Genomic DNA, 25283 nt, shown 5'->3' with positions numbered 1-25283 from the left:
TAGGTAGAAAACTTTTGACTAGACAGGATCTTTTGGATCCATTGTCCCCCAAACATGTCAATGTGTGGCCCTGTTACAATGACAAGTTGAAAACAGCAGCACAAATGACACAAAGAAACCATGGCCAAAGAGGAAGAGGAGAGGCCCAATGAGGAAAGGATGTGGTGAGACACTGGCACACTGAATGAGCTGCACTCCCATAATCTCTAGGCTAGCAGGTCATGGTCTCACATTCTCCTCCTGATTTATTTAAATGTTATTTATTTATTTTTGTTTTTCATCATCAAAATAAAATATATACGATTAAAAATATGTCATCAAAACTTAAAGACAGAATCAAAAGACATTAATTCAAAACTACATCTAAAGATCAGAACATATGTACAGCTGTAACTATAGAGCCTAACACATCAATCCTATTCTTCAAACACTCTTCACACAGGCGGCAGCTTCTTCCTGAGCTTGGAGGAAAGAGAGCTCTTCTGGATGGGAGGCGAGGACTTTGTGGGTGAGGGAACATCGGAAGTGTCCGGAGAAAACTTCTCGGTAGGACTGTAACCAGCTAGATCTGCAATATGGAGACACAAAGTTTAACAGAGAGGCAAAGTTTAACAGAGGCCACCATGCAAACCTAAAGCATCTGAAGCTCCATATTTCATGGGACACATTTCCTGGAGATGTGTAAACAGCTGCGCAGGGAAACATGCTCCTGCTGGCAGACACTGAGGCAGGCCAGGGCAAACCCTGAGCCACTTGCCCAGAGCTGGCACAGGCCCAGCCTGGCCTCTGGGCTGCCCTGGGACAGCAGGGAGCCCAGAGCCCTGTGCTCCCCAGGAATGGCTCAGCTGCACATGCACCCTCCTGTGTCGATGGAAGGAGACCCGGACACCAATTGGTTCATCGCAGGTCCGATTTATTGATCAATACAGCGGGTTAAATACAGTTCATAATAAGCTTCATACATATTGCAAAAGCTGAGCTCAGGATTGGTTAGTTACATACCAGCAACTACGCCTACTTGTGCATTTTTGTGGTTATTCTTTTGATACTTTCTGCATATTTTCAGCAAGAATCTCTCTTCCCTATCCTCATGTTGTGGCAAGGGCATCATGTCCTTGCCTATCATTGGTCACTGACTGCTGACTTCCCTTTCAAGCTTAACCAGCGGCATTATGTCAACATGGCCTTTCTCATCTAACCAACTGTTAACAAAATCCTCCACACCCAGGCAGGACCAGAGCACGGGCAGGGCGTCGCGCTGGACGACTTCAGGGCTCCTGGCATGAACGCCCTGCACAAGCACTGCCGGGACAGAGACACAGCTCCTTACCCACCAGCCTCACTGCAAACAAGGATCTGCCTCTGCTTCTGCTTCTTGCCAGCCTCTCTGGCCAAGAGCAGCAAAACAGCACCCAGAGCCCCTTGGTCCAGAAACGGGCAAAGCAGCTGAGCATCCTGGAAACAGAACCACCCACGCCTCAGCACTAATTGCTCCAACCAGAGCCTTGTCCCTGCGGCAGACTTCCTACCTTTACTAAATTACTTCACAATCTCTTTCTGCATGAACAATGAATGAAATGTCCAATTGCCTTTGATTTCCATTAAGAAGTTGTCTAAACCCACACTGAAGATTTGGAAATGCACCATAGAGAGGAAATGGAGAGATTTCTAATAAAAGGGATGATTCCATTTTTGTAACTTTGATGTCAAGTGCCAGATGCCTAATCTGGCTCTTCCCTGTTCTCAGCAGCACACAGCAAAGGGCAGGATTAGAACACACCTCAAAACTCCAGCCCACCAGAGATGGCTGCTGCCTGACAGCTGGATGAGAAACATCAGTGACCAGCTGGGGTCTTTGGCAGAATGCTTTAGGGGCTTCCAACAAAGAGCTGTTTCAAACCTCAGGGCATCTCTAGAGAATTACCCAGACCCCATTGCCTTGGCATTTGGGCATCTCCACATTTTAATGCCATTTCCCCTCCCAATGTTAATGGCATTTTTTCCTATAATGTCCACTCAGATAGGGGCATAGAGAAAGAAAAATGCTACACAGGGGACTGAAATGTAACCAAAACACGAGTGTTTTTTCATATTGTCTCTGAAATGTCTCTGCCCATTTTCTTAACTGAACTGTATCAAACATAGACAAATGTTTACTACCAACATGATCCTTGCTTGGCAGATTTGGCTAAGAGATGAAAACCTGAAATGCTCTGGAGACCATTCTTATTTTCTGATCAGACAAAATGTTATTCAGCAGCAATTTAATATTCAGTGGCGGAAGAGACTTCATTTTCTCTACGCTGTTATTCCACCAGCAGTCATCAACATTGAAAGAGCTCCTGCAAGTACCCAAAACCAATTCTGCTAAGCAGGAAAGGGTTATGGTACCCATTTTAAAATGGGAATGAATTTGAATTTAAATGCAATTAAAGACATCGGTGACTACTGAACGTGAGGAACAGCTGTCTGTTCCTACTAAATCTCAGAGAGAACATCTGCTTTTTCTAAAGTAGTCCTAATTTATGGTTAATTCCTTTATTTGAAAAAGAGATCAAAAGAACTGCTAAACTTAATTCCCTATTGCTGGAGATCTACTTTATTCAAATGCTCTTTAAGGGCCTTTGACATTCCCAATCACTGAACATGCCCTTTTGAGATTCCTAATGAAGACACAAAGTGTATTAAACCTTGCATTTCAAGATGTTGGCATAATTAGCAGTGGATTTAGCCCCAGTTGAAGCAAGGCTATCTATCATTTTCTCTGCTATATATTGAGATTATCCTTTTTCCATTCTTTGGCTCTTGCTGACACAGCAAGCTCCTCTGAGGAATCAATTATCAGCTGCATTTGTAGCATTTTGGACAGCGCTGACACAGGCAGACACTGTTTGCACACCCTGAAAGGCTCAGTCCAAGGCCACTGTGACAGCACAGGCAGGGAGCCTCAGCACTCTGCTTCTGTCCCTGTGCCCCAGAGGCTGCCTTGCACTAAACCTGTGCCTCTGATACATCTGTTGAGTTCTGGCCTAAGCTGTGACCCCCAGGCTCTGCACGGTTCAGCCTCAAAACTTTCCAAGAGAAAAACAAGAATTCTGTGAGGACAAAACAAACTGATGCCCTGAAAGACCATTTGCCACCATTTCCCCTTAAAGATCACAGATGTTCCTGAGCTCCCCAGAGAGGAGCCAGCTGGGGCATTTTTAGCCCTCCCTTTGCTGGAGGTGGTTCTGAGATGCCCCAGTGAGAGCTCAGCCCCAGGCCGAGCGCCGCCCCCATCTCAGGTGCTGCCCAGCTCTGCAGCAGCCAGGGAAAACCTGCCAAACCCACCTGCCTTGGCTGTGGGGCAGCAGGGACACGCTCAGCACCTCCTGGTTTGGAGGAGCTGCTCTGCTGTCTGCTCACAGGCATTCCCTGTAAATGCTCCCTGGGAAGAGCTCTGGGCTCAGAAGGGGAGGCCAAACCTGTGATACGCTCGGTGACATCCAGCAGGGCTTGGCCACTCAGGTGATTCCATTGGTAGCTGAACTCTTTCAGCAGTGACACTTTATCTACAAGGGAAACACACGTTTCTGCTCACTTTTCTCAGGTCATAGGAGAAAGGGCAGGGCCAACCCCATTTTATAAAATCAAGCACATTTCTGCAGATGTTTCAATCCTATTCTTCTTTTTTTCCAGCAAACTTAGCAGGGTTTTAAATTCCAAAAGAAAAGCTCTCCTTTCACATTTGTAAATCCAAACTTGTCTGCTGTAGCAGGAGCTGTGTTAAAACATTTCACATCAGGGACCTTGAGAGTTCAGTCACATGGAAGCAGTGGAAAGGTTTTGCATCCCAGAGCAAAAAGGAAGAGCCCCATACTTGGGACACAGAAAGGCACTGAGCCAGTGTGAGAGTCTGTCCGAATTTTCCCTCATCTCTGAATTTTCCTCAATTTTAAGAAAATTCAGTATTTTTAGTTCAAATTCACCCCAAACCCCAAAAAAAACCACCCAAAAATCACCCAAAACAGCCCAAAAATCCCCCAAAACTCCCCCAAAACGGGGTCCCGGCACTCCCGCAGCCCCTCGGAGCAGCCTGAGGGCAGGCTGGGGTGAAAAATGGTGATTTTGGGAAAATTCAGTATTTATAGTTCAAATTCACCCAAAACCACCCAAAAAACTGCCCCAAAATCACCCAAAACAGCCCAAAAATCCCCCAAAACTCCCCCAAAATGGGGTCCCGGCGCTTGTGGAGCCCCTCGCGGCAGCCCGACGCCAGGCTCGGGTGAAAAACAGTGATTTTGGGAAAATTCAGTATTTATAGTACAAAATAACCCAAAAATCCCCCAAAAAACTGCCCCAAAAATCACCCAAAACAGCCCAAAAATCACCCCAAAATCCCCTCAAAACCTTCCCCAAAATTCCCTCCAAAATCACCCAAAACTCCCCCAAAAATCTGCCCCAAAAAACACCCAAAAATGACCCAAAAAAATCACCCAAAAATCCCCCCAAAATGCCCAAAAATCACCTGAAAATTTCCCAAAATCTGCCCCAAAACCCACCCAATAAACCACCAAAAATCCCCCAGAAATTGCCCAAAATTCACCCAAAACCTCCCCAAACCATCCCAAGACCCCCAAAATTTCGGGATTTCCCCCTGAATTTTGGGGTTTTTTATTGGATTTTTTGGATTTTTGGGGTTTTTGTTAATTTGGGGAGGGGTCCCCACCCCCTCCCCTTTTTTCCCCCTAAATTTTGATGTTTTTCCCCAGAATTTTTTTGTATTTTCCCCCCAAATTTTGATGCTTTTTCTCCAGGATTTTGGGATTTTTTTCCCCAAATTTCAGTTTCTTTGGGATTTTCTGATTTTTATGGTTTTTGGTAATTAGGAGAGGGGTCTCCGCCCTCCTTTACTGCCCCTATCTGCTCCCCTTTCCTGAGTGTTTCCCCTCCATTTTTGATATTTTTCTTCAGAATTTTTTTATTTTCTCCGGGTTTTTCCCCCAAATTTCCGTTTTTTGGGTTTGGGGTTTTTAGGGTTTTTGTTAATTTGGGGAGGGGTCTCTCCCCCCCTTTTACCTGCAGAGGACCCCCAGGCCGTGCTCGTGGACCCCGTCGTGCTCGAAGCGCAGCAGCGCCGCCGCCCGAGGCACCAGGCCCTGCTGCACCAGGGGGGCTGCGGAAATTGGGGTGAAAAACGGGAAAATTGGGCAAATCCTGGAAACTGGGGGGAAATCTGGGGAGATTGGGGGGAAATTAAGGGGGCTTTGGGGTGAAGCCCGGGAAAATTGGGGTGAAATGTGGGGAACCCTCCGGCACCGGGCCCTGCTGCACCAGGGGGCTGTGGGAAAATTGGGGTGAAAAACGGGAAAATTGGGAAGTTCTGGGGAATTGGAGTGAAATTCGGGGATTTTGGGGCCATTTTGGGGGATTTTGGGGTAAAATTTGGGATGATTTTTTTGGGAATTTATGGGATCTTTGGGGTTTCCCTGCTGGGCTGGTGCTAAGGGGATTCCAGGGCTGGTTTTCGGGTGAGTTTTGGGCTTTTGGGGCTGGCTTTGGGGTGAATTTGGGGGTTTTTGGGGCTCTCACTGCTGGGCTGGTACCGAGGGCATTCCATGGCATTTTTTGGGGTGAATTTGGGGTTTTCTGGGGGGGATTTTGGGGTTATTGTGGGTATTTTTGGGGTCTCACTGCTGTGCTGGTACTGAGGGGATCCCAGGGCATTTTTTGGGGTGAATCTGGGCGATTCTGGGGGGATTTTTGCGGGAACTTTGGGGTTATTTCGGGGATTTTTGGGGTTTCCCTGCCGGGGTGTTACCGAGGGGGTCCCAGGGCAGTTTTTGGGGTGAATCTGAGTGATTTTGGGAGGATTTTTTGTGGGAATTTCAGGGATTTTGGGGGTCTCACTACTGTGCTGGTACTGAGGGGATCCCAGGGCATTTTTTGGGGTGAATCTGGGTGATTTTGGGGGGATTTTTGGGGTTTCCCTGCCGGGGTGTTACTGAGGGGGTCCCAGGGCATTTTTTGGGGTGAATCTGCGCGATTTTGGGGGGATTTTTGTGGGAATTTCGGGGATTTTTGGGGTTTCCCTGCCGGGGTGTTACCGAGGGGGTCCCAGCGCAGTTTTTGGGGTGAATCTGGGCGGTTTTGGGCTGACCTTTGAGGCGGGGGTGCTCCCTGAGCAGGCAGTGCAGCAGGAAGGCGGCGCGGGCCCTCGGGGGGGTGGGGGCTTGTGGTAGCTAGGGAAGAGGCGCTGCGGAAGATTTCGCGATGTCACGGGAAGCTAGGACCTTCGGTTCCCCATAGATAAGACCCTCAGGTACTCATAGATAAGAAATTAACATAGGAATGTGGTCCGACTAACAATAGGAATGTTGCCCCACTGAAGCCAGTAACTTTCCATCCCTTACCCAGTACTTTTCCATCCCCTACTAACCATAGGTAAGAAGGACAAACCCGTTTTTGATGTAGAGACCCCTAAGACTATAAGACCCCATGAGAAGAAGTAATAAACGCCTTTTGACCGTCCACCACATTGGTGTCTGCGTATGTCATTGGCCCGAACGGCCCTAGAGAGAGGGCTGTCGAGCTGTACCTCAGAACCAGGTCGCCTGCCTTGATCCAAAAGGCAACATTTGGTGCCGGAACCCTGGACAGCGGCTTGCGCCCGGGAAACGGGAACACTCCTGGAAAGAGGACGGCGGCTGCGGCAGCAGGACTGACCGCAGCGGGGGGGGACGCCTCCCGGACCAGCTTGGACAATGGAATCCACAGCGAAGGTCGTAAGTCAGGCTCATGAGCAATGGGGAATTAAAGGTGAGCTCAGGAACTCTACTCTTGCTATTGCAAGGCTCCTAGAGCTGGGGACGATCGAACGTCCGGTAAATATATTATATTGGGAAGCGCGGGAGAAGTGCACTGCTGCCTCAGCAGAGGACTCTAAGTCCGCAGGCAGTGGTAAAAACCTGACAGCGTGGGGGAAAGTAGAAAAGGCCCTATGCAAGACGTTAGAAGAACAGGAGACGCGGAAAGCCGCGTGTACACGTTTATTAGCTACACCAAAGCCGGGGGTGGGGGCCGCGACGCAGACCGCCTCTGAGAGCAATCGGATTGAAGGCGGGAATACTCGGGGGCCGGGCGCGTTCCACCCCTTCCCGAGCCGAGCCCAGACCCCCCAGAGCCCCCAGGAGACCCCTCGGAACCCCCAGGGGACCCCCCGACCTTCCCGCGGAGCCCGCCGGGTCCTAGCCCCCCCCATGGAACCGTCCGAAAAAGCCGCGGTTTCTCTATCCGTCTCTTCCCCGCCGGCCGCCAGTCCGTCGCAAGAAGCAGAGCAGCGTGCGCGATGCTTCTGGCAGGGACTCGCGGAGGAGGCGCGGAACGAGGCCGGATTGTCGGACCCCGCTGGGATCGGTAAAAACTCGCCCCCGCCATGTGCGTTTAAAAATGGCGCCGAACCACATGGCAAGGGCGGAAGGGAGGAGGCGGGGGGCGGAAACGGAGTCAGCCTGCTTAACAACGCATGCGCGGGCGAGCGGGGAGACGGGGCGGCCCCCGCGGAGGAGCGTAAGAACAACCAGAGCGCTCTATTAAAATTAGGTCCTTGTAGGGTAAGGACCTCCCCCGGCAGGAGGCGGGGGGACCCCAGGGGGAGGGAGCAGCACCACCCCCGAAGGGAGGAGCGAGGTCGAAGCCGCACAAAACGGCACGGAGCGCCGGAAGTGTACCGGCAGTCAGGTTCCGGCTCAGAGTCAAGTAACAGCTGCTCAGACAGCTCGGAAGAGCCGACCGAGCCCGGCTGGGACTCGGAAACCGAGAGAGCAGAATTAATGCGGTTTCGAGCGAAACCGAATAAAGATTTAAACAATATCGGGAAACAATCGCAACACAAACTCACCGATTGGGGAAAAATGAAAGCAGCCTGTGGGGACCGGGCACCGGCAGCCTCCATGCACGCTTTCCCGGGGGGGTTTGCCGGAGTGCGGGGGAACCAACAAAGGGCATATACCCCGGTTAACCCAAAAGAAGCCAAAGCGATTTCAGAAATAGGGATCAACTCAGCTGTAGTACCCACTCTTGAGGATGACCTTTCTAGCAATAACGATCTGCTCACTTTTGATATTATGCAAATAAGCCGCATGCTTTTTGATGGGGCGGGGCGGACTTTATTTAAGCAGGAATGGCAGGACGACCGCGTTAGTCCAGGCTTCCGAGGAAGGGCAACAACTCAGCGAGCTGTCCCCAGCCGGCACAGCTTTCCCTGGCAGCACCCTCACTCCAAGCATCCCGGCCCCGGGGAAACGGGACGTCCTTTCCATGCTCGGATTTCGGATTACAAACCTATCCTGAAGGCCACTGCCGTAGACCCTCCGCTGCCAATCAAATTGACTTGGAAATCATCAGACCCTGTATGGGTTGAGCAGTGGCCCCTGACAGAGCCTCGAATGGCAGCCTTGCTGGAACTGGTCGACCGCGAACTGCAAAAGGGTCACATAGAACCCTCCACCAGCCCATGGAACACCCCTGTATTCGTGATCCCCAAGAGGTCCGGACAAGGCTATCGTCTCGTCCACGACCTGAGAGAGGTGAACAAGACAATCCGACCCCTGGGTCTGGTCCAGACGCTGCTACCCACGAACTCAGCCATCCCCACAGGGCAGCCATGCGCAGTACTGGATATCAAGGACTGCTTCTTTTCAATACCCCTGCACCCTGAGGACAGAGAACGATTTGCCTTTTCCGTGGCGTTTCGGAACGGCGAGCGGCCCAACCTTCGCTTCCAATGGAGAGTGTTTCCACAAGGCCTAGTCGACAGCCCGACCATATGCCAGATCACCGTGGACAAAGCACTGACGCCGGTCCGACACTCCAATCCCACCGCAACCATCATCCAGTACATGGACGACATCCTGGTTGCAGCACCATCAACAAGCCAAGTAGATGACCTGGTGACCACAATCACGGAGACCCTTCAGGCCAACGGCTTCGAGATCGCGAGCGCAAAGATCAAGAGAGGACCCTGCGTGACCTTCCTGGGAGTAGGAATCACAAGCTCCTACGTGACACCCCCCGAGATGAAAGTCAACCGAGACGTCAAGACGCTCCACGACGTGCAACGCCTGGTGGGATCGCTGCAGTGGCTTCGCAACATTGTCCTGATTCCCCCCGAGGTCATGGACCCTCTGTACGACCTCCTGAAAAGAAAGAACCCCTGGGAACCCAAGGAACTGACGCCGCAGGCAACGAGCTCCCTCGACCTCATCGAAAACCAGATGTCCACTGGCACACTTGCCAGGTGGAACCCAGCCATGCCACTGGACCTGTACGTCCACTTTACACCGAAGGGGGGAGTGGGAGCACTGGCCCAAGGACCTGCTGAAAAGGCCCGACCAATCCAATGGGTGGTCCTTGGAAGACCCGCTCGTGCATTTTCCCCAGGAATCGAATGCATTGCCAGTCTCATCATGAAAGGCAGGAGACTCGCCTTGAAACACCTAGGGACAGAGCCGACAAGCATCCACCTTCCGTTTCGCAAGCAGCCGACCTCGGAGTCAGCCACAATATCAGAGTACCTGGCCCTTGCTCTCTCCGGCTTCAGAGGAGAAATCTCCTACTCCTCCAGACCACCCTGGACAAAGCTGCTGACCGTAGTCGACATGGACGTGCCACCGAAGGTCAAGGACAGACCGCAGCCGGGACCAATGGTCTTCACAGACGCTTCCTCCACGACTTCAACTGCAGCAGCAGTGTGGCAGGCAGGAGAGCAATGGCACTGCGTCAAAGCGTGTGACCCCACACTGTCAGTGCAACAGCTGGAGGCAGCAGCAGTGGTTTTGGCGTGCGGACTCTTCCAAGACGAACACCTCAACATCGTAATGGACTCTATATTCGTGGCAAGGCTCTGCCTAGCCATGGCAGGACCAGGAGTGTCGACATCAGCAGCAGCCCTAATGCTGGAAGAAGCGCTTTCCTCACGACAGGGCACCGTGTCAGTCATCCACATCAACAGCCATGACCCAGTCAAAGGCTACTTCCAGACCGGCAACGATAAAGCGGACGCCGCAGCAAAAGGCGTTTGGACCCTGCAAAGAGCTCGTCAACTGCACGAGTCGCTCCACATCGGAGTCAAAGCACTGGCGAAGAGATGCGGAATCCCGACGGCGGACGCGAAACATGTGGTAGCCACTTGCCCTTACTGCCAGAAGTCACCCCTTTGGACCTACGGAGTCAACCCGAGAGGTCTCAAGCCCTCAGAAATCTGGCAGTCAGACTTCACCTGGTGCGAACTGATGAAGCCCCGAGCATGGCTTGCAGTGACAGTAGACACTTATAGCGGGACGATCATAGCCACACAGCACCCCAAAACCAACTCCAAAACCACAATTCAGCACTGGCTGACAGCCATGGCTTGGCTTGGTATCCCCAAGCAGATCAAAACGGACAATGGCTCCAATTTCATCTCTAAACAAGTACAGGAATTCGCTGCGAAATGGGGCATCACGTTAGTGCAAGGCATCCCACACAACAGTACCGGGCAGGCCATAGTTGAGAGAGCAAACCAGACCCTGAAAACCAAGATAGAAGTATTGGCAAAAGCAGAGGGCTTTGCCAATGCCATTCCCCCAGGAGATCAGGCACGTATGCTGGCAACTGCTTTGCTGGCACTGAATCAATTCCCTAGGGGAGATGAAACAAACAGTCCCGTCCAAAAACACTGGGCCACTCGAGCGCTAGAAGAGGGCCCACAGGTGGTAATCAGAAACGAGCTAGGCGAGTGGGAACAGGGTTGGAGGCTGATGCTCACAGGGAGAGGGTACGCAGCTGTCAAAAAGGACGGCAAAATCAGGTGGTGTCCACTTAAGTCAATTAAACCGGACCTTCATAGCGAGCAGAATGAGACTGACGAGAATTGTGAGTCTTTGTTTACAGGACCTGCTCATGGGATGTCCTCGTGACGCGTACATCCCGGTTCCAGACGAAAGTGACAGACCACCAAGCCGTCAGGCAGCATCCGAGAGACCCGCACGGGTGAGACCCAAGCACCAAGGGTGTTTCTGTGTGATTTTGCTGTTGGGGCTTGTCACCAGAGGGCAAGCCAGCCCAGATCACTACCCCCATCGGCCCTTCAGGTGGGTCATGCGACACCTTGGTAGTGGCAGAGCACTCAGAGAAATCACCACACCGAACACCCCATCCTTCGTGCTCCGCATCACCGATCTGTTTCCAGGACAGCCTAGGGCAAACCCCTATTCCCTACACGCCAAACACTCGTACCTATCCTACTGGCGCCCAGCTTCAAACCCTGGGAAAAGCTACTGCATTCACCCAGGGTGGGGATATTGTGGGCACTGGGGCTGCGAAACCATAGTTACAGATGCCAGACCGTCGGGGCCTGGGTGGGACCCACAAGAACCAGACAAATTCTTACAGTTCACCTGGGCACCCATCGGCTGCAAAATACCCGTCTTCTTTCGCGAAAACTCCCATCGAAACCAAATTAAAATCCCTAACTTTCGGGCATGCACTGATTACAACATGATGGTCTTGCAGCCAGATCACCCTAGCTGGGCCACAGGCAGAACGTGGACAGTAGTCCTTCAAGGGTCAAAAGAGAGGGTGAACGTGCAAATTATCAGGTTCCAGCCGTCAGCACCCCGAGCAGTCGGACCCAACAAAGTGATTAAAAGTGTGCCGAAAGGGAGAAACATAACCTACCCCAAAACCTTATCCACAGGGGTCACCAATGTCCCGACCGGTCAAGTGGAAACCTTTCAGATGAGTCGCTTAACCGAGTCAGATGCAGACCCAATCCTTTGTATGTTAGAGGCTACCTTTGTATCCCTGAATGAATCCAACCCTAACCTAACCGAATCCTGCTGGCTTTGTTACGATGTCAAACCCCCCTTTTACGAGGGAGTCACTTTAGACACTCCCTTCAGTTATTCCACAGCCGACGCCCCTCACCAGTGCAGATGGGACACCCCTCGCAAAGGAATCACCCTGAGTCAAGTCACAGGCCGAGGCAGATGCTTTGGCAATTCAACCCTAGCTAAGCGGGGAGGTAACATCTGCACCAAAATTGGCAGGCTGAACAGGAAAAACAATAAGTGGGCAGTCCCATCCGCATCGGGGATGTGGGTTTGCCAGCAATCCGGAGTGAGTCCTTGTGTGTTCCTTCCCAAATTCAATGACTCTAACGACTTCTGTGTCCAAGTTCTGATTGTTCCTAGGGTCTTGTACCACTCAGACGAAGAGATGTACCATCTTCTTGAGGGACCCAGCTGGATCCACAAAAGAGAAATAATGACAGGTATAACTATCGCAATGCTGCTCGGCCTGGGAGCAGCAGGAACGGCCACGGGTGTCTCAGCCCTAGCGACACAGCATCAAGGACTGTCCCAACTGCAGGCAACGATTGACGAGGACCTGCAGAGGATCGAGAAGTCCATCTCCTATCTAGAGAAGTCGGTCTCCTCACTCTCCGAAGCGGTCTTGCAGAACAGGCGAGGCCTGGACCTCCTGTTCATGCAGCAAGGGGGCCTGTGTGCCGCCTTGAAAGGGTTTCTATGCAGACCACACGGGAGTCGTGAGAGACTCCATGGCAGAACTCTGGAACAGACTGGCCCAGAGGCAGAAAGACAGGGAGGCCCAACAGAGCTGGTACGAGTCCTGGTTCAATCAATCACCTTGGCTAACCACTCTGATTTCTGTCCTGATAGGTCCATTGGCGATGCTGTTTCTAACAGTCACCTTCGGACCATGCCTGCTGAACAAGCTGGTCTCATTCGTTCAGAGCCGCCTGGAACGGACCAACATCCTGTTCATAGGGCGACGACAACTGCTGTGAATTCAACCAGGGAATTCAACCAAAGAACACTGACAGTCACAAGATTTTCAAAACTTGTCTGGCAAAAGCTTACTCAGGTTTCCCAAAATCCCTTTCCCTTGTCAAGTCACAACTTTATACCTCAATTCAGTATCTATGTACACGACTACCTCATTCATTTGTGAAAAGGGAGGGGGAGATGTGGTAGCTAGGGAAGAGGCGCTGCGGAAGATTTCGCGATGTCACGGGAAGCCAGGACCCTCGGTTCCCCATAGATAAGACCCTCAGGTACTCATAGATAAGAAATTAACATAGGAATGTGGTCCGACTAACAATAGGAATGTTGCCCCACTGAAGCCAGTAACTTTCCATCCCTTACCCAGTACTTTTCCATCCCCTACTAACCATAGGTAAGAAGGACAAACCCCTTTTTGACGCAGAGACCCCTAAGACTATAAGACCCCATGAGAAGAAGTAATAAACGCCTTTTGACCGTCCACCACATTGGTGTCTGCGTATGTCATTGGCCCAAACGGCCCTAGAGAGAGGGCTGTCGAGCTGTACCTCAGAACCAGGTCGCCTGCCTTGATCCAAAAGGCAACAGGGGCTCTGCAGGGCTCCCCCCAGCACCTCCAGCCCCCCCAGGGCCTCGAGCTGCTGCAAACCCTCGGGCTGGGCCCACACCAGGCCTGGGGAGGAGAAAAAACGGCGTTAAAACAGCCAAAACCGGGAAAAATAGCACCAAAATTGACAAAAAACCACCCCAAAAGCCCCAAAAAACTTCCCAAACCTCCCCCCAAAAACATCCCAAAAAACCTCAAAAAATGCCCCAAAAATCCCCTAAAATTTCCCCCCAAAAAACCCAAAATCCCCCAAAAATCCCTAAAAAATCCAAAAACTAAAAAAAAAAAAAAAAATCTAAAAAAGTCTCCCAAAAAATTCCTTACAAAAATCTCCCCTCAAAAAAATCCCAAAATCCCCTAAAAATCCCCCAAAATCTCAAAAAATCCCTAAAAAATCCCTAAAAAGTCCCCCCAAAATCCCAAATAAATCTTCCTAAAATCCCTAAAGAATAATAAAAAAGTCCCTAAAAAATGAAAAAGATCCCCCAAAAAATCTCAAAAAAACACATAAGAAATCACAAAAAATTCACAAGAAAACCTGAAACAACCCTAAAAAATGCCAAAAAATCAGAAAAAAAATTTAAAAATCCCAGAAAAACCCTAAAAAATCAGAAAAATTCCCTAAAAAAATGCCTAAAAGATTCCAAAATACCCAAAAAAACCCCTTTAAAAATCCCCCAAAAAATCTTTAAAACTCCCCCCAAAAAAAACCCCTTAAAATCCTCCCCTAAAAAACCCCAAAAATACACAAAAAATCACAAAAAAGTCACAAAAATTCACAAAAATATCACAAAAAAGGCAAAAAAACCTGAAAAAATCCGAAAAAAATCCCCAAATCCCTAAAAGATCCCAAAAAAACCCCAAAATGCCCAAATTCTCCCCAGACTCACAGGAGACGGCGAAGAGCGTGGCCGGGGCCATGCGCGGGTCAGGGTTCCCCCGGAGCGCCCCCAGCAGGGCGGGCAGAGCCCCCAGCGCCAGCGCCTGGCCCTGCGCTGCCGGAAGGTTCTGGGCACACGAGCCCAGGAGCCGCGCGGCCCTGGCGCGGAGAGGGGGCCAGTGGTGACCCAGCAGGTCCAGGACAACCTCCAGGCCCCCTAAAGAGCAGAATTCTGGGGAGAAACACCGAGAATTTGGGTTAAAATGGGAAAAAATGGGCTTCAAATGGCCCCAAACTCAGCCCCAGCCCAGCGGCACTGGCTCAGAGGGGCCAGCGGTGACCCAGGAGACCCAGGACCACCTCCAGGCCCCCTAAAGAGCAGAATTCTGGGGAGAAAAATGGAAACTTTGGGTTTAAATGGGAAATTATGGGTTAAAATGGGTGAAAGTGGGAGAAAACGGGGTTCAAATGGCCCAAATGGCCCCAAACTCAGCCCCTGGCACCCCCGGCACAGAGAGGGGGCCAGCGGTGACCCAGCAGGTCCAGGACCACCTCCAGGCCCCCTAAAGAGCAGAATTCTGGGGAGAAATGGGACAGAAATGGGAAAAAACAGGGTTAAAACAGGAAAACGTGGGGTAAATGGGGAAAAAATGGCACAAAATCCATCCCCAAACCAGCTATGAGTGACCCCAATGACCCCTGAGTGACCCTGAGTGACCAAAATGACCCCAGAGTGACCCCAGAGTGACCCCTGAGTGACCACTGAGTGACCCCAATGACCCCTGAGTGACCCCTGAGTGACCAAAATGACCCCTGAGTGACCAAAATGACCCCTGAGTGACCCCAGAGTGACCACTGAGTGACCCCAGTGACCCTGAGTGACCCAAATCACCTCTCAATGACCCCAGTGACCCTGACTGCCCATCCCAGACCCTGAATGACCCCTGAATGACCCCAGAGTGACCCCAATGACCTTTAACCTCACCATTGGCATTGTCCAGGCTCTCGCAGAGGTCGCAGAGCTCCTCCAGGGCCCCCTCGTGTTCCCCGGTGTCCCCCAGGCCCCGCTCGGGCGCCGCCTCCCCGGGACCGGGCCCGGCCAGGAGCCGCGGGCAGCTCTGGAGCTGAAACCCCCAGCCCGGGGAAGGTGTGTGGGGGAGGCAAGTGACCAAAGCGAGATGTTTGCCTGCAGATTGTGACCACTGGAGAAAGAAAACAATGGCTCTCACTTACTGCTGAGAACATGGACTACCTGTTACATCTGTTCCCTATTGTATCTGTTCCCCCCCCCTCACAATTTTCAGTAATAAAATCCTCTGAGTTAGCTAGAGCCTTTGAGATCTCACCAGCGTAGCAGGCGGACCCTCGGCTGGACTGCACCAAAGGACTTCGTCTCTGCGTTGGTAGCTATATCCCCTCTCCCCTCCTCTTTCTCTCTTTCTCTATCTTTTCCTCTGCCTTAATCCCTCTATTGCATTTTTGCTGTGGTTATTTCAATAAAACTGCATTTGATTTGATTATCACTGCAAACCCTCTTGTACCGTGTTGGTTTTTGCACTCTGAGATCATTCCTACGAACCATCAGGTCATCTGTCTACTAGGACAGACCCTGACATTGGAGCGACATTTCTATGAGCTTTTTCAATGGGCAAAGTTCTTTGGGTTTTTCACGAATGTGCTCTTTGCCCTTGATACGTTCGTATGGGAATGCATGGAACCCATTTTCCAAGCCATTTTGAACCTTGGATTCGGGTACCCCCGCATTTATCCAGTGTTCAGGGCACTCTTTCCGGTTTTGAAAGAGAGAGCGCCTGCCTTTCCCTGGATTGCTGACTGCAGGAGGCAAGCCCTATTCCCCCGAATTCTCATGGGAGAAGTTCCTTTTGGGGGAGATGATCTGCTGCTTCCCAGCCTCCCTGGCTCGCAGCAGAGGGGTGAAGTCTTGCCCGCAGCCAAAGAAGTTTTTCCCCTGCATTTTCGGAGCATGCTCAGATGGAGCCACTTTTTCCCTCCTCCGTTGCTCTCAGAGGGGGTTTCAGTGGGCTGAGCCGCCCCTGGAAGCTCTGCAGGCATCGCCCCGTCCGGCCTCTTGGACCCCGCATCGCTCAGACCTGGGGTGGCATCGGTGCCCGAGGTCCCGCCTCCCGAGTTTGTGGGGCTTCCCCAACCCTCCCCACAGGTGCGGGCGCTTCCCCACGTGGCCTCTCCCGCGGCCGTCCCTCCTGCAGAGCCTGTGGGTGCAGCGGCCCCGCCTGGGCTTGCGAGCTCAGAAACACCGCTTCCCGCGGCTGCACCGGTGTTGCAAGGCAACAGCGATCAGGCACCGCTTCCGCCGCTTCCCGCAGCTGCGCCGGTGTTGCCAGGCGATGCACTCAGTGACAATGGCGGTTGCCGCCAGCGTGAGTCCGAGGCTGCACCGCCTGTGGATGCACCAAGAGCCGACCCCATGTGGGTCCCTGTAGCCCCGCTCGCGGTGGTCCTGCTTTCACCCTCAGCGCCGATGCCGGAGGTGTCAGTTGAGACCAGCGACCCAGTGCTGCCGCCGTCACCCCCCCCGCCTGCTGTGACTGCACTCTCTCTGGCCTCGCCCCCCCACCAGCCACCCCAGCAGTTCTGCCGCCTTCAGGGACTCCGTCCTCCATGTCTGCATCAGAGGCTGCCCGGGAACTGGCAGCATATCTGAGCTCAGACCGTCCCATGCCGTTTGCCCTTGCAACAGCGGTTTCAGCGGCTGGCCTCTCCTTCCGTGGAGGAGGCATGGCTCAACAGCTGAGTGCGGGTGCAGCCCGGCTGCCTTCTTTCAAGCTCAGTGTTCTTGGCGGGTTGGGGAGTGTTTGGTCGGTTGTTTGCCCTTGGGGGGTGTGAATCTCCCTGCCGTCCCTCATGCGCCCCAGCCGCAAGGGGGAGGGGGGTCCTGAAAGTTCTGCCTTTGGTCCCCAGCCCAGAGGGGGTGGGGGTGGTACTGGGAGGCAGATGGGGGGAACACCTTGTGCATTTGCATTGCAGAGGCAGAGGGAATGGCAGAAAGCCATCATCGCTTGTTTTCTATGGGGAACAAACATTCCCAGACCCGAGATGGAGATTCTCAGGACAGCTTCTGTCCCCTCACTACCAACATGCATCAGTGATTTTGGGGGGAAGGAAGCGTTTGGTCACTTGTTCTGCCATTGCACTGGCAGTGTGGTGCTGGGCTGTGACAACACAGAGCCCGCCTCGCAGACCGGGCCTGGGCTGTTTGGCTCGGTTCCCTGGGCCAGGGCCACCGCCCGGCCGGCTGCTGGGTTTGGAGGCTTTGCTTCCCCCATCAGGACCTGGACCACTGTTCTGTGGGACAGGTCTGGGGTTCTTGATCCTTCCACGTGGGCCAGGGCCCACTCAGGGCCTCTCAGGCTCCTCTCTGCTGCTGCTGCTCTTTCTGGAAAAAAAAAAAAAAAAAAAAAAAGTTGAAAGAGCTAGTAGCACCTCAAAAGCATTGAAGAGCCAAAAATTACAAGTAGTTCAATAAAGGAGTGTGGCCAAGGCATTAAAAATTTTTTCTCAAAATTGTTTGATAACTGTCAATGGATTTTTGATAATTATTGATGATTTTTCTTCAGCAATTTGTTGTTTCAGGATTCTGCAAGCCTGTTTCAGGACCCAAAGGGACTTTCAGAAATGTCAAAGAGGAACATCTTCAGTCGATGGACTTTCTCCTGTAACTCAGCTGTTTGGAGTTGAAGCAATGAATTTCTTTGCATTGTTTAAGCATTTTCTTATGTTGTAAGATTGTTTTAGTGATATGATAGCATTTTATGTTCTACAAGTGAAGAATTTCCCTGATCATTCCACATCAGCACTTGATTGAGGTTTTTCATTGGCAACAGATAACCCGTCAAGTGTTTGTTCTTTCTTCTGCATGGGTACAGCAGACAAAATGACAAACACTTTTCTTTTTAATTTAACTAAAATAAAAAGGGTGATATGTCACAGACATCTTTTATGAAAAATCCTTTCCTTAGGATTTTTCCTCCTGAGAAGCTGAGAGGCCTCAGGAACAAAATGTAAACAATTGTTATCTGCTGCTGTGGAATGCAACAGGTGGATCTTTGATTGGCCCATGTTGGTTGTTTCTAATTAATGGCCAATCACAGTGAGCTGGCTTGGACAGAGAGTTTGAGCCACAAGCCTTGGTTATCATTCTTTGCTATTCTATTCTTAGCTAACCTTCTGATGAAATCCTTTCTTTTATTCTTTCAGTATAGTTTTAATATAATAAATATAATTAAATAATAAATAAAGCCTTCTGAAACATGGAGTCAGATCCTCGTCTATTCCCTCATGCTAAGACCCCTGTGAACACGGCCACGGTGACAGGCTGCCAGGGAGACAGCGTGACCGGAGCTCCACCACCCCTATATCCCGGGCACAGGCGAATTGGGGGCATTTCCGTGGCACCCCTGCCACACTTCCCCATCCCCCCTGCCGACCCCCCCTTTGTCACTCTCTCAGCGTGGGGGACTTGGTGGCACTGCAGGACCCCTCTCTGTGCCATCCCTGAGGTGGCACCTGTGCTTTTTGTCACCACCACCTGCCAATTTGTCACCAGTGCCCCAAAACAGGGGGTGGCCCACATCCTATGGTGGGGGAGAAGGGACAGCAACATTTTTGGTGTCTCCCTAACCACTTCCATCCCCTCAAGGATGCTCTGTGACTCTGCACTGCCCCCCCCCCCCGCCCCTACGTCCTCCTCCTCCTTCACCTGTGCCCCAGGAGCTGATGCCGCTGCTCCCACTGGGGACGTGCCAGTGACACCGAGGGGACACCGTGGACCGTGACACTGAGGGGACCCCTCAAAGGGACTGCAGGGTCACAGTGGCTCCTGGAGTGACAGCTGGTGGCTCCTGCAGTGACAGCTGGAGGTCCCACCATGCTGTGGTGACAATTTGGGGGGTGGGTGCTCCTTTTGGGGTTCTCCAGGGTCGGTCCCAAAATCCCCTCCCATCACCACAAAGTCACCTCCCCAGGCCTCGCCTCAGTCTCCCTCTCGCTCTGCAGGGACCATGTGGAGCTGATGTGATAGCATTGGGTTTATTTGGGGGGATTTTGGGTTGGGGGCTACTGGGATGGACTGGTGGGACAGTGGGATGGGCCAGGCTGTGGGCAGGCTGGTGGTCATCTGGGCTGGGGGCAGGCCAGGCTGTGGGGCTGCAGGGCCAGGGGCTGTCCAGATCAGAATCCAGCTGGGATCCATGGCTCGGATGTCCATCTGGACCAGTGTCCATCCAGAGTGGGATCCATGGACTGGTGTCCATCTGGACCAGGGTCCAACCTCTCCTGCCCCCATCCATCCCATACTCTCCAGCCAGGGCCACTTCTCACTGCAGAGTGGACAAGACCCTCGGTCAGTGCCAAGATGACCCCAAACCCTGTCCCAGCAACCCTGCCACGCCACCCACCCCGAGCCCCAGTGCCACTGGTGTTCCCTGGAAGCCAGGCCAGCTCCGGAATTCCTGGCAAAGGAGATCCAGAGTCCTGGGCTGGGGACTCAAGGGCATCCAGGACAGCGAGCACTGAGTCCATGGGGCATGGGGGGACAATTAGGAACACAGCTGGGGACATGCCTGGGTGGACGGGGGTGGGGGGTGAAGGGGGTTAAGGGGTGGGGAGAGGGTTGGAGGGCAGGATGCCCCCAAAACTTCACCAAGTCAAAGGGGAGGATGTTCAAAACTAGAGGGGGGAAGGATGAAAAATAGGGAAAGGAGCCAAAAAGGGGGAAAAGAACCCCAAATAGGGGAAGAGTGACCCAAAATGGGGGGAGGACCCAAATGACAGAGAAAGGATCCAAAGTAGGGAGGAAAAGACACAAAATAGGGAGAAAGGAAGCAAAAGACGGGGAAAGGATCCAATCTGGGGAAAACATCTCAAAGGGGGAGGAAAGGACCCAAATTCAGAGGACAAAGGGTGTCACGGGAACAAAGCTCTTCCTGCACTTGGGGCACTCCCAGGGCTGCCCTTAGGGGTGGCTCTGTTGGTGTCTGGTCAAGATAGAGCTCTGAGAGAAGCTCTTCCTACACTCAGAACACTCGTAGGGCCTCTCCCCGGTGTGGATGCACCAGTGGCTGATGAGAGCAGCGTTCTGCTTGAAGCCCTTCCCGCAGTCAGGGCAGTTGAAGGGCCTCTCATCTGTATGAAGCTGCTGGTGCAGGAGGAGAAAGGAGCTGGTCTGAAACCTCTTCTTGCATTTAATACACTCATAGGGCCTCTCTCCAGTGTGGATCCTCTGGTGGCCAATCAGGTGGGACTTTGACATGAAGCTCTTCCCACACTGCCCACATTTGTAGCGCTCTTCCAGACCTGTGTGGACTTCCATGTGGTGGGTCAGGTGGCTTCTCCTCTGGTAGCTATTCCCACATTCCCCACACTCAAAAGGCCATTCCCCAGCGTGGTTTCTCTGGTGGATGGTCAGTTCAGATGTTGTCCTGAAGCTCTGCCCACCCTCTGCATACTCATAGCTTTGTTCCTCCGTGTGGATCCTCAGGTGGGCAGTCAGGGTGGAGTTCTGGGTCAAGCCCTTTCCAAACTCAGGACACTCGTAGGGCCTCTCCCCGCTGTGGACACGCAGGGAGTGATGAGGCCGGAGTTGTACCTGAAGCCTTTTGCACAATGGTGGCAGCAGAAGAGCCTCTCGCCTTTGTGACTCTGCTGATGCCTGATGAGACAGGAACTCATCTGAAACCTCTTCCTGCATTTATCACACTCGTCGGGACGTTCCTCTGTGTGGATTCTCATGTGGCGGATCAGGGAGGATCTCAGGGAGAAGCTCTTCCCACATTCTGAGGACTTACAAGACTCCTCCCATCCTGGAGCTGCTCATGGATCCCCAGCTCTGAGCTGCAGCTCCATCCCTGGCCCAGGGTGGGCCTTTCCCCCTCAGATCCCCGTGATCGGCGTTTGCAGCCCCTCCTCATAAGGGATCTCTGGGGCTTTTCTTTCCCCTTTGATTCCTGTGCTGTGGAGCTGCACAAAACAGCCTCTTCCACAAGTTCTCCTGTGGGGATTTGACCTCCCTAGTCTCTGGCCTAAGCTTCTTGTCTGGGGAAGGAAGGACAAGGAGAAGATGGGATTTGCCTCCGTGCCACAGGGAAGGACAAGGAGATCCTCCCAGTGCGTCCCCAGCAGGACAGCTTTGGCACCAGGGTTGTCCTGCAGCCGGGGGCTGTGCTGGGGTGAGAGATGGAGCAGGAGAGAGGGGGAAAGGGGCACTGACTTCCTCCTCACCTGCCTGGGGCTCCTGGGCCATCTTCTTCCTCACGGCGTTCTCCTTCTTCATCGGGCCAAGGTTTGGAAAAAGAAAATCCTGGTTTGGGGGAAAACAAGGGCTGAACATGTTGGGTTTGATAGTCCTGTTGCCCAAGTGCAGCTGGAGAAGTCAATGCCCCTTTAAGCCTTGAGGGGCCTGGAGCCCGCTCATCCCCAGCCTCCCCCACCCCTCCAGGCAGCCAGTTTGTCTCCCAGCTCCGGGATCGCCCCTCTGCGCTCTTCCCCACTCCAGGGCTCCCAAGCTCCCGTTTGCTCTCCTGGGCATCCCCCAGCCCGAGATCGCCCCTGTGCCCATCGGTACCAGGCGAACGTGAGTCTGTTCCCTCCACGGGAAATTCACGGTTCAGGTTTGAGGTCCTGCAAGAGTCAAAGATCCCCTGCCCCATGAAAAAACCCTCCCAGAGACCCCCCGATGGATCTGGTGCAAGCTCCCCCTCCCCACTCACCTGCGTAATCTGGAGGGGGCAATGCAGCAGGAGTCAGGGGAGCTTCAGCCTGAGCAGCAGGGGAAGGCGGCGGGGAAACCAACGTGGTTGTGCTGCTCCTCTTCCTTCTGCTCCTCCACTTACTCCTCGACTGTTCCTCCTCTTCCTTCCACTTTTCTTTCACTCCTAGACCGGCCCAGGCAATGCTGACACCCAAAAGCAGCAGCGCTCTGCCCTGGGCGGGTTCCGAAACAGCATGGCAGTAAAACTGGGGAGTGAAACTGGGAGCATTGGGAAAGATCATGAGAGCAGCGGAAAGGAATTGGGAGCGCTTTCCCTGCCAGTCCCGCTTTTACTGGGAGAACTGAGAGGGAACTGGGAGCAAACAGCACTCGGAGGCGGCTGCAGCCGGCAGCTAGTGGGGCCACGATAGAAGGCCTGGTTATGAGAATAAGAGAGCGATCGCGCGCTGGGATTGGTGGGCGGGAGCAGCGCGGGGTTTGCTCGGTTATGTGAGGGACGGGAGGGGCCGGAGCAATGGCGGCAGCGTCCGGTGAGAGGGGACAGGGAGCGGGAATAGGGACCGGGAGTGGGAATGGGGACGGCAATGAGGACAGGGAGTGGGTATGGGGACAGGGAAGAGGCATGGGAATGGGGACATGATAGGAAATGGCACCCGGAACTGGAATGGCACAGAGAATGGGGACAGGGACCAGGAATTGGAATATGGGTATGGGACGGGGAATATTGAAATGGAAATATGGGAACAGGAGCGGGACCGTGAATAACAGAAGGGGAACAGAGACTTGGAATATGGGAGACGGATAGGGAATGAGACTGGAATGAGATTCAGGCTGGGATGGCAGTGGAACGGTACCAGGGTGACATGGGAATGGGTGGGTGAGAGGGGGTGACAGCAGGGAGAGGGGGATCCTGAACAGGGACACTGGCAACCAGGACAGAGGGACATGGAGACAGTTCCAGGGCAGGGGGGCCTTGATCAGCCACGCCATAACTTTCACCAGGGTCCCCAAGCACTTTTGCAGCTACTGGGCCTGTTCTGCCCAAAGCCCTGAGCAACCCCCAAGTCCCTCCCAGGAACCCCCACCTCTCTCAAACCCAACATGTCCCCCCGTCCCCTGGCAGATCCCCCCATGTCCCCATCAATGGCTTATTCCAATGTCTTTTTTTTTACCCTAGTTTTGTGTGTTTTGAAGGGACCAACAGAAATGAAAGGAAAATCCAGGCCACGGGGTGCAAGGAAGATGTGAAGCAGCTGGACAGGTGGTTTCTAACATGGATAACCGGCAACAGGGATGGCCTGGGCTCTGCTTACCGGGGTTCCCTGGGGATTACCCAGGGTGGATGCATCTGTGGTGGCTGGAGCTGGAGCAGCGCAGGAAGGTCTTCCTGCACTTGGGGCACTCACTGGGCTGCCCTTAGTGCTGGCTCTGTTGGTGTCTGCTCAAGATAGAGCTCTGAGAGAAGCTCTTCCCACACTCAGGACACTCATAGGGCCTCTCCCCACTGTGGATGCGCCAGTGGGTCACGAGGGTGGAGTTGTCCCTGAAGCCCTTCCCGCAGTCAGGGCAGCGAAAGGGCCGCTCCTCCGTGTGAATCCTCTGGTGCCTGACAAGATGAGAGCTGGTCTGAAACCTCTTCCTGCATTTATCACACTCATAGGGCTTCTCCCCAGTGTGGCCCCTCAGGTGGTAGATCAGGTGGGAGCGCTGGCAGAAGCTCTTCCCACACTCCCCACACTCGTAAGACCTCTCGCCAGTGTGGATCCTCTTGTGGACAATCAGGTTTGACTTGTGGGTGAATCTCTTCCCACACTCGGGACACTCATAGGGCCTCTCCCGGGTGTGCATGTGCTGGTGGCTGACAAGGGAGGAGTTGTACTTGAAGCCTTTCCCACAGTCGGGGCAGAGGAAAGGCCTCTCCTCTGTGTGAGTGCGCTGGTGCCTGAGGAGATCAGAGCTGGTCTGAAACCCCTTTCTGCATTTATCACACTCGTAGGGTTTCTCCCCGGTGTGCCTCCTCATGTGGACAGTCAGGTGGGAGATCCGGCTGAAACTCTTCCCACACTCCTCACACTTGTAAGACCTCTCCTCGGTGTGCCTCCTCAGGTGGACAATCAGGCAGGAGATCCAGCTGAAGCTCTTCCCACACTCCTCACACTTGTAAGACCTCTCCTCGGTGTGGCTCCTCAAGTGGACCATCAAGTTGGATCTCCGGCTGAAGCTCTTCCCACACGCCTCACATATATAGGGCCTCTCCCCCGTGTGGATTTTCATGTGGCAGATCAGGTTGGATTTCTGGCTGAAGCTCTTCCCACATTTCAAGCACTTCTGGGGCTTCTCCTTACCCTGAAGCTGCTCATAGACCACGAGCTCTGAGCTCCAGGCGCCTCCCCGGTCCAGGGTGGGCCTTTCCCCCTCAGATGCCTGAGATCTGCGTTTGCAGCCCCTCCTCGTGCGGGATCTCTGGGGTTTTTCCTCCCTGTTGGATTCCTGTGCTGTGGAGCTTCTCAAAACAGCCTCTTCCACAAGGTTCTGCTGTGGGGATTTGTCCACCCTGGTCTCCATCCTCAGCTCCTGGTCTGGGGGAGGAAGGACAAGGAGAGGATGGGATTTGCCTCCGTGCCACAGGGAAGGACAAGGAGAGGATGGGATTTGCCTCCGTGCCACAGGGAAGGACAAGGAGATCCCCCCAGTGCGTCCCCAGCAGGACGGCTTTGGCAGCAGGGTTGTCCTGCAGCCAGGATTCAGCCCGGAGAGGGGAACACCCTTGCGAGGGGGAAACCCTGGAGCTCCCCACAGCCTGGAGCAGAGTCAGGGGAAACGGGAGCGCTGAGACACCAAGAGCCCCGGCATTGCTAAGAGGGAGCCCAGAGAGGGGGATCTAGGGAACCCCTGGGGGCTGCAGGGAACCCCCAGCAGCACAGAGAAGGGGGAGCCTCAGAAGCCCAAGGTCAGAAGAGCAGAGAGGGGGGACCCTGGGGATTCCCGTGACAGCCTGGAGAGGGTGTGGACTCCTGGAGAGGAGAACGCTCAATAGATGCAGGACTCCAAGAAGTCCAAAGTGGAGAGACCAGAGAAGGGCAATTCATGGCGAGCTCTTTTTTGGAATAATCATGAGACATTCAAGTCTTGGCAGGCTTAAGGATGGTATTTCTCAGGGTTTTTCCAACTAATTTTTTTTGGTCTGGAGTTTTTTTTTGGGCAGGATCTTGGTGGTCTGGAGAT

The 25283-nt window shown here is 53.1% G+C and overlaps 1 protein-coding gene and 1 long non-coding RNA gene across 3 annotated transcripts in view; both read right to left on the bottom strand.

The window, feature by feature from the left end:
- The window catches only part of LOC131095372 (zinc finger protein 850-like), a 503603-nt gene that overhangs the window by 478065 nt on the left and 255 nt on the right, over positions 1-25283 (bottom strand). Inside the window, exons 2-3 of the mRNA XM_058043070.1 lie at positions 23491-24489; positions 20363-20910 (exon numbers count right to left, since the gene is read on the bottom strand). Coding sequence (XP_057899053.1) covers positions 20363-20910; positions 23491-24489 — 1547 coding nt within the window. The remainder of the gene's footprint in view (positions 1-20362; positions 20911-23490; positions 24490-25283) is intronic.
- LOC131095379 (uncharacterized) lies at positions 4032-6212 on the bottom strand. 2 transcript variants are annotated; one of them, XR_009115866.1, is made up of 3 exons: positions 6140-6212; positions 5059-5155; positions 4032-4086 (listed from the first exon to the last, which is right to left on the bottom strand). It is a non-coding gene; the product is annotated as an uncharacterized LOC131095379 (long non-coding RNA). The 2 variants fall into 2 exon arrangements; XR_009115867.1 differs by lacking the exon at positions 4032-4086 and adding an exon at positions 4233-4259.

This window comes from Melospiza georgiana, chromosome 34, assembly GCF_028018845.1.
Source record: "Melospiza georgiana isolate bMelGeo1 chromosome 34, bMelGeo1.pri, whole genome shotgun sequence".
Taxonomy (NCBI): domain Eukaryota; kingdom Metazoa; phylum Chordata; class Aves; order Passeriformes; family Passerellidae; genus Melospiza; species Melospiza georgiana.
Note: the sequence above shows the minus strand (reverse complement) of the source record. Positions and strands in the feature narration are given on the sequence as shown.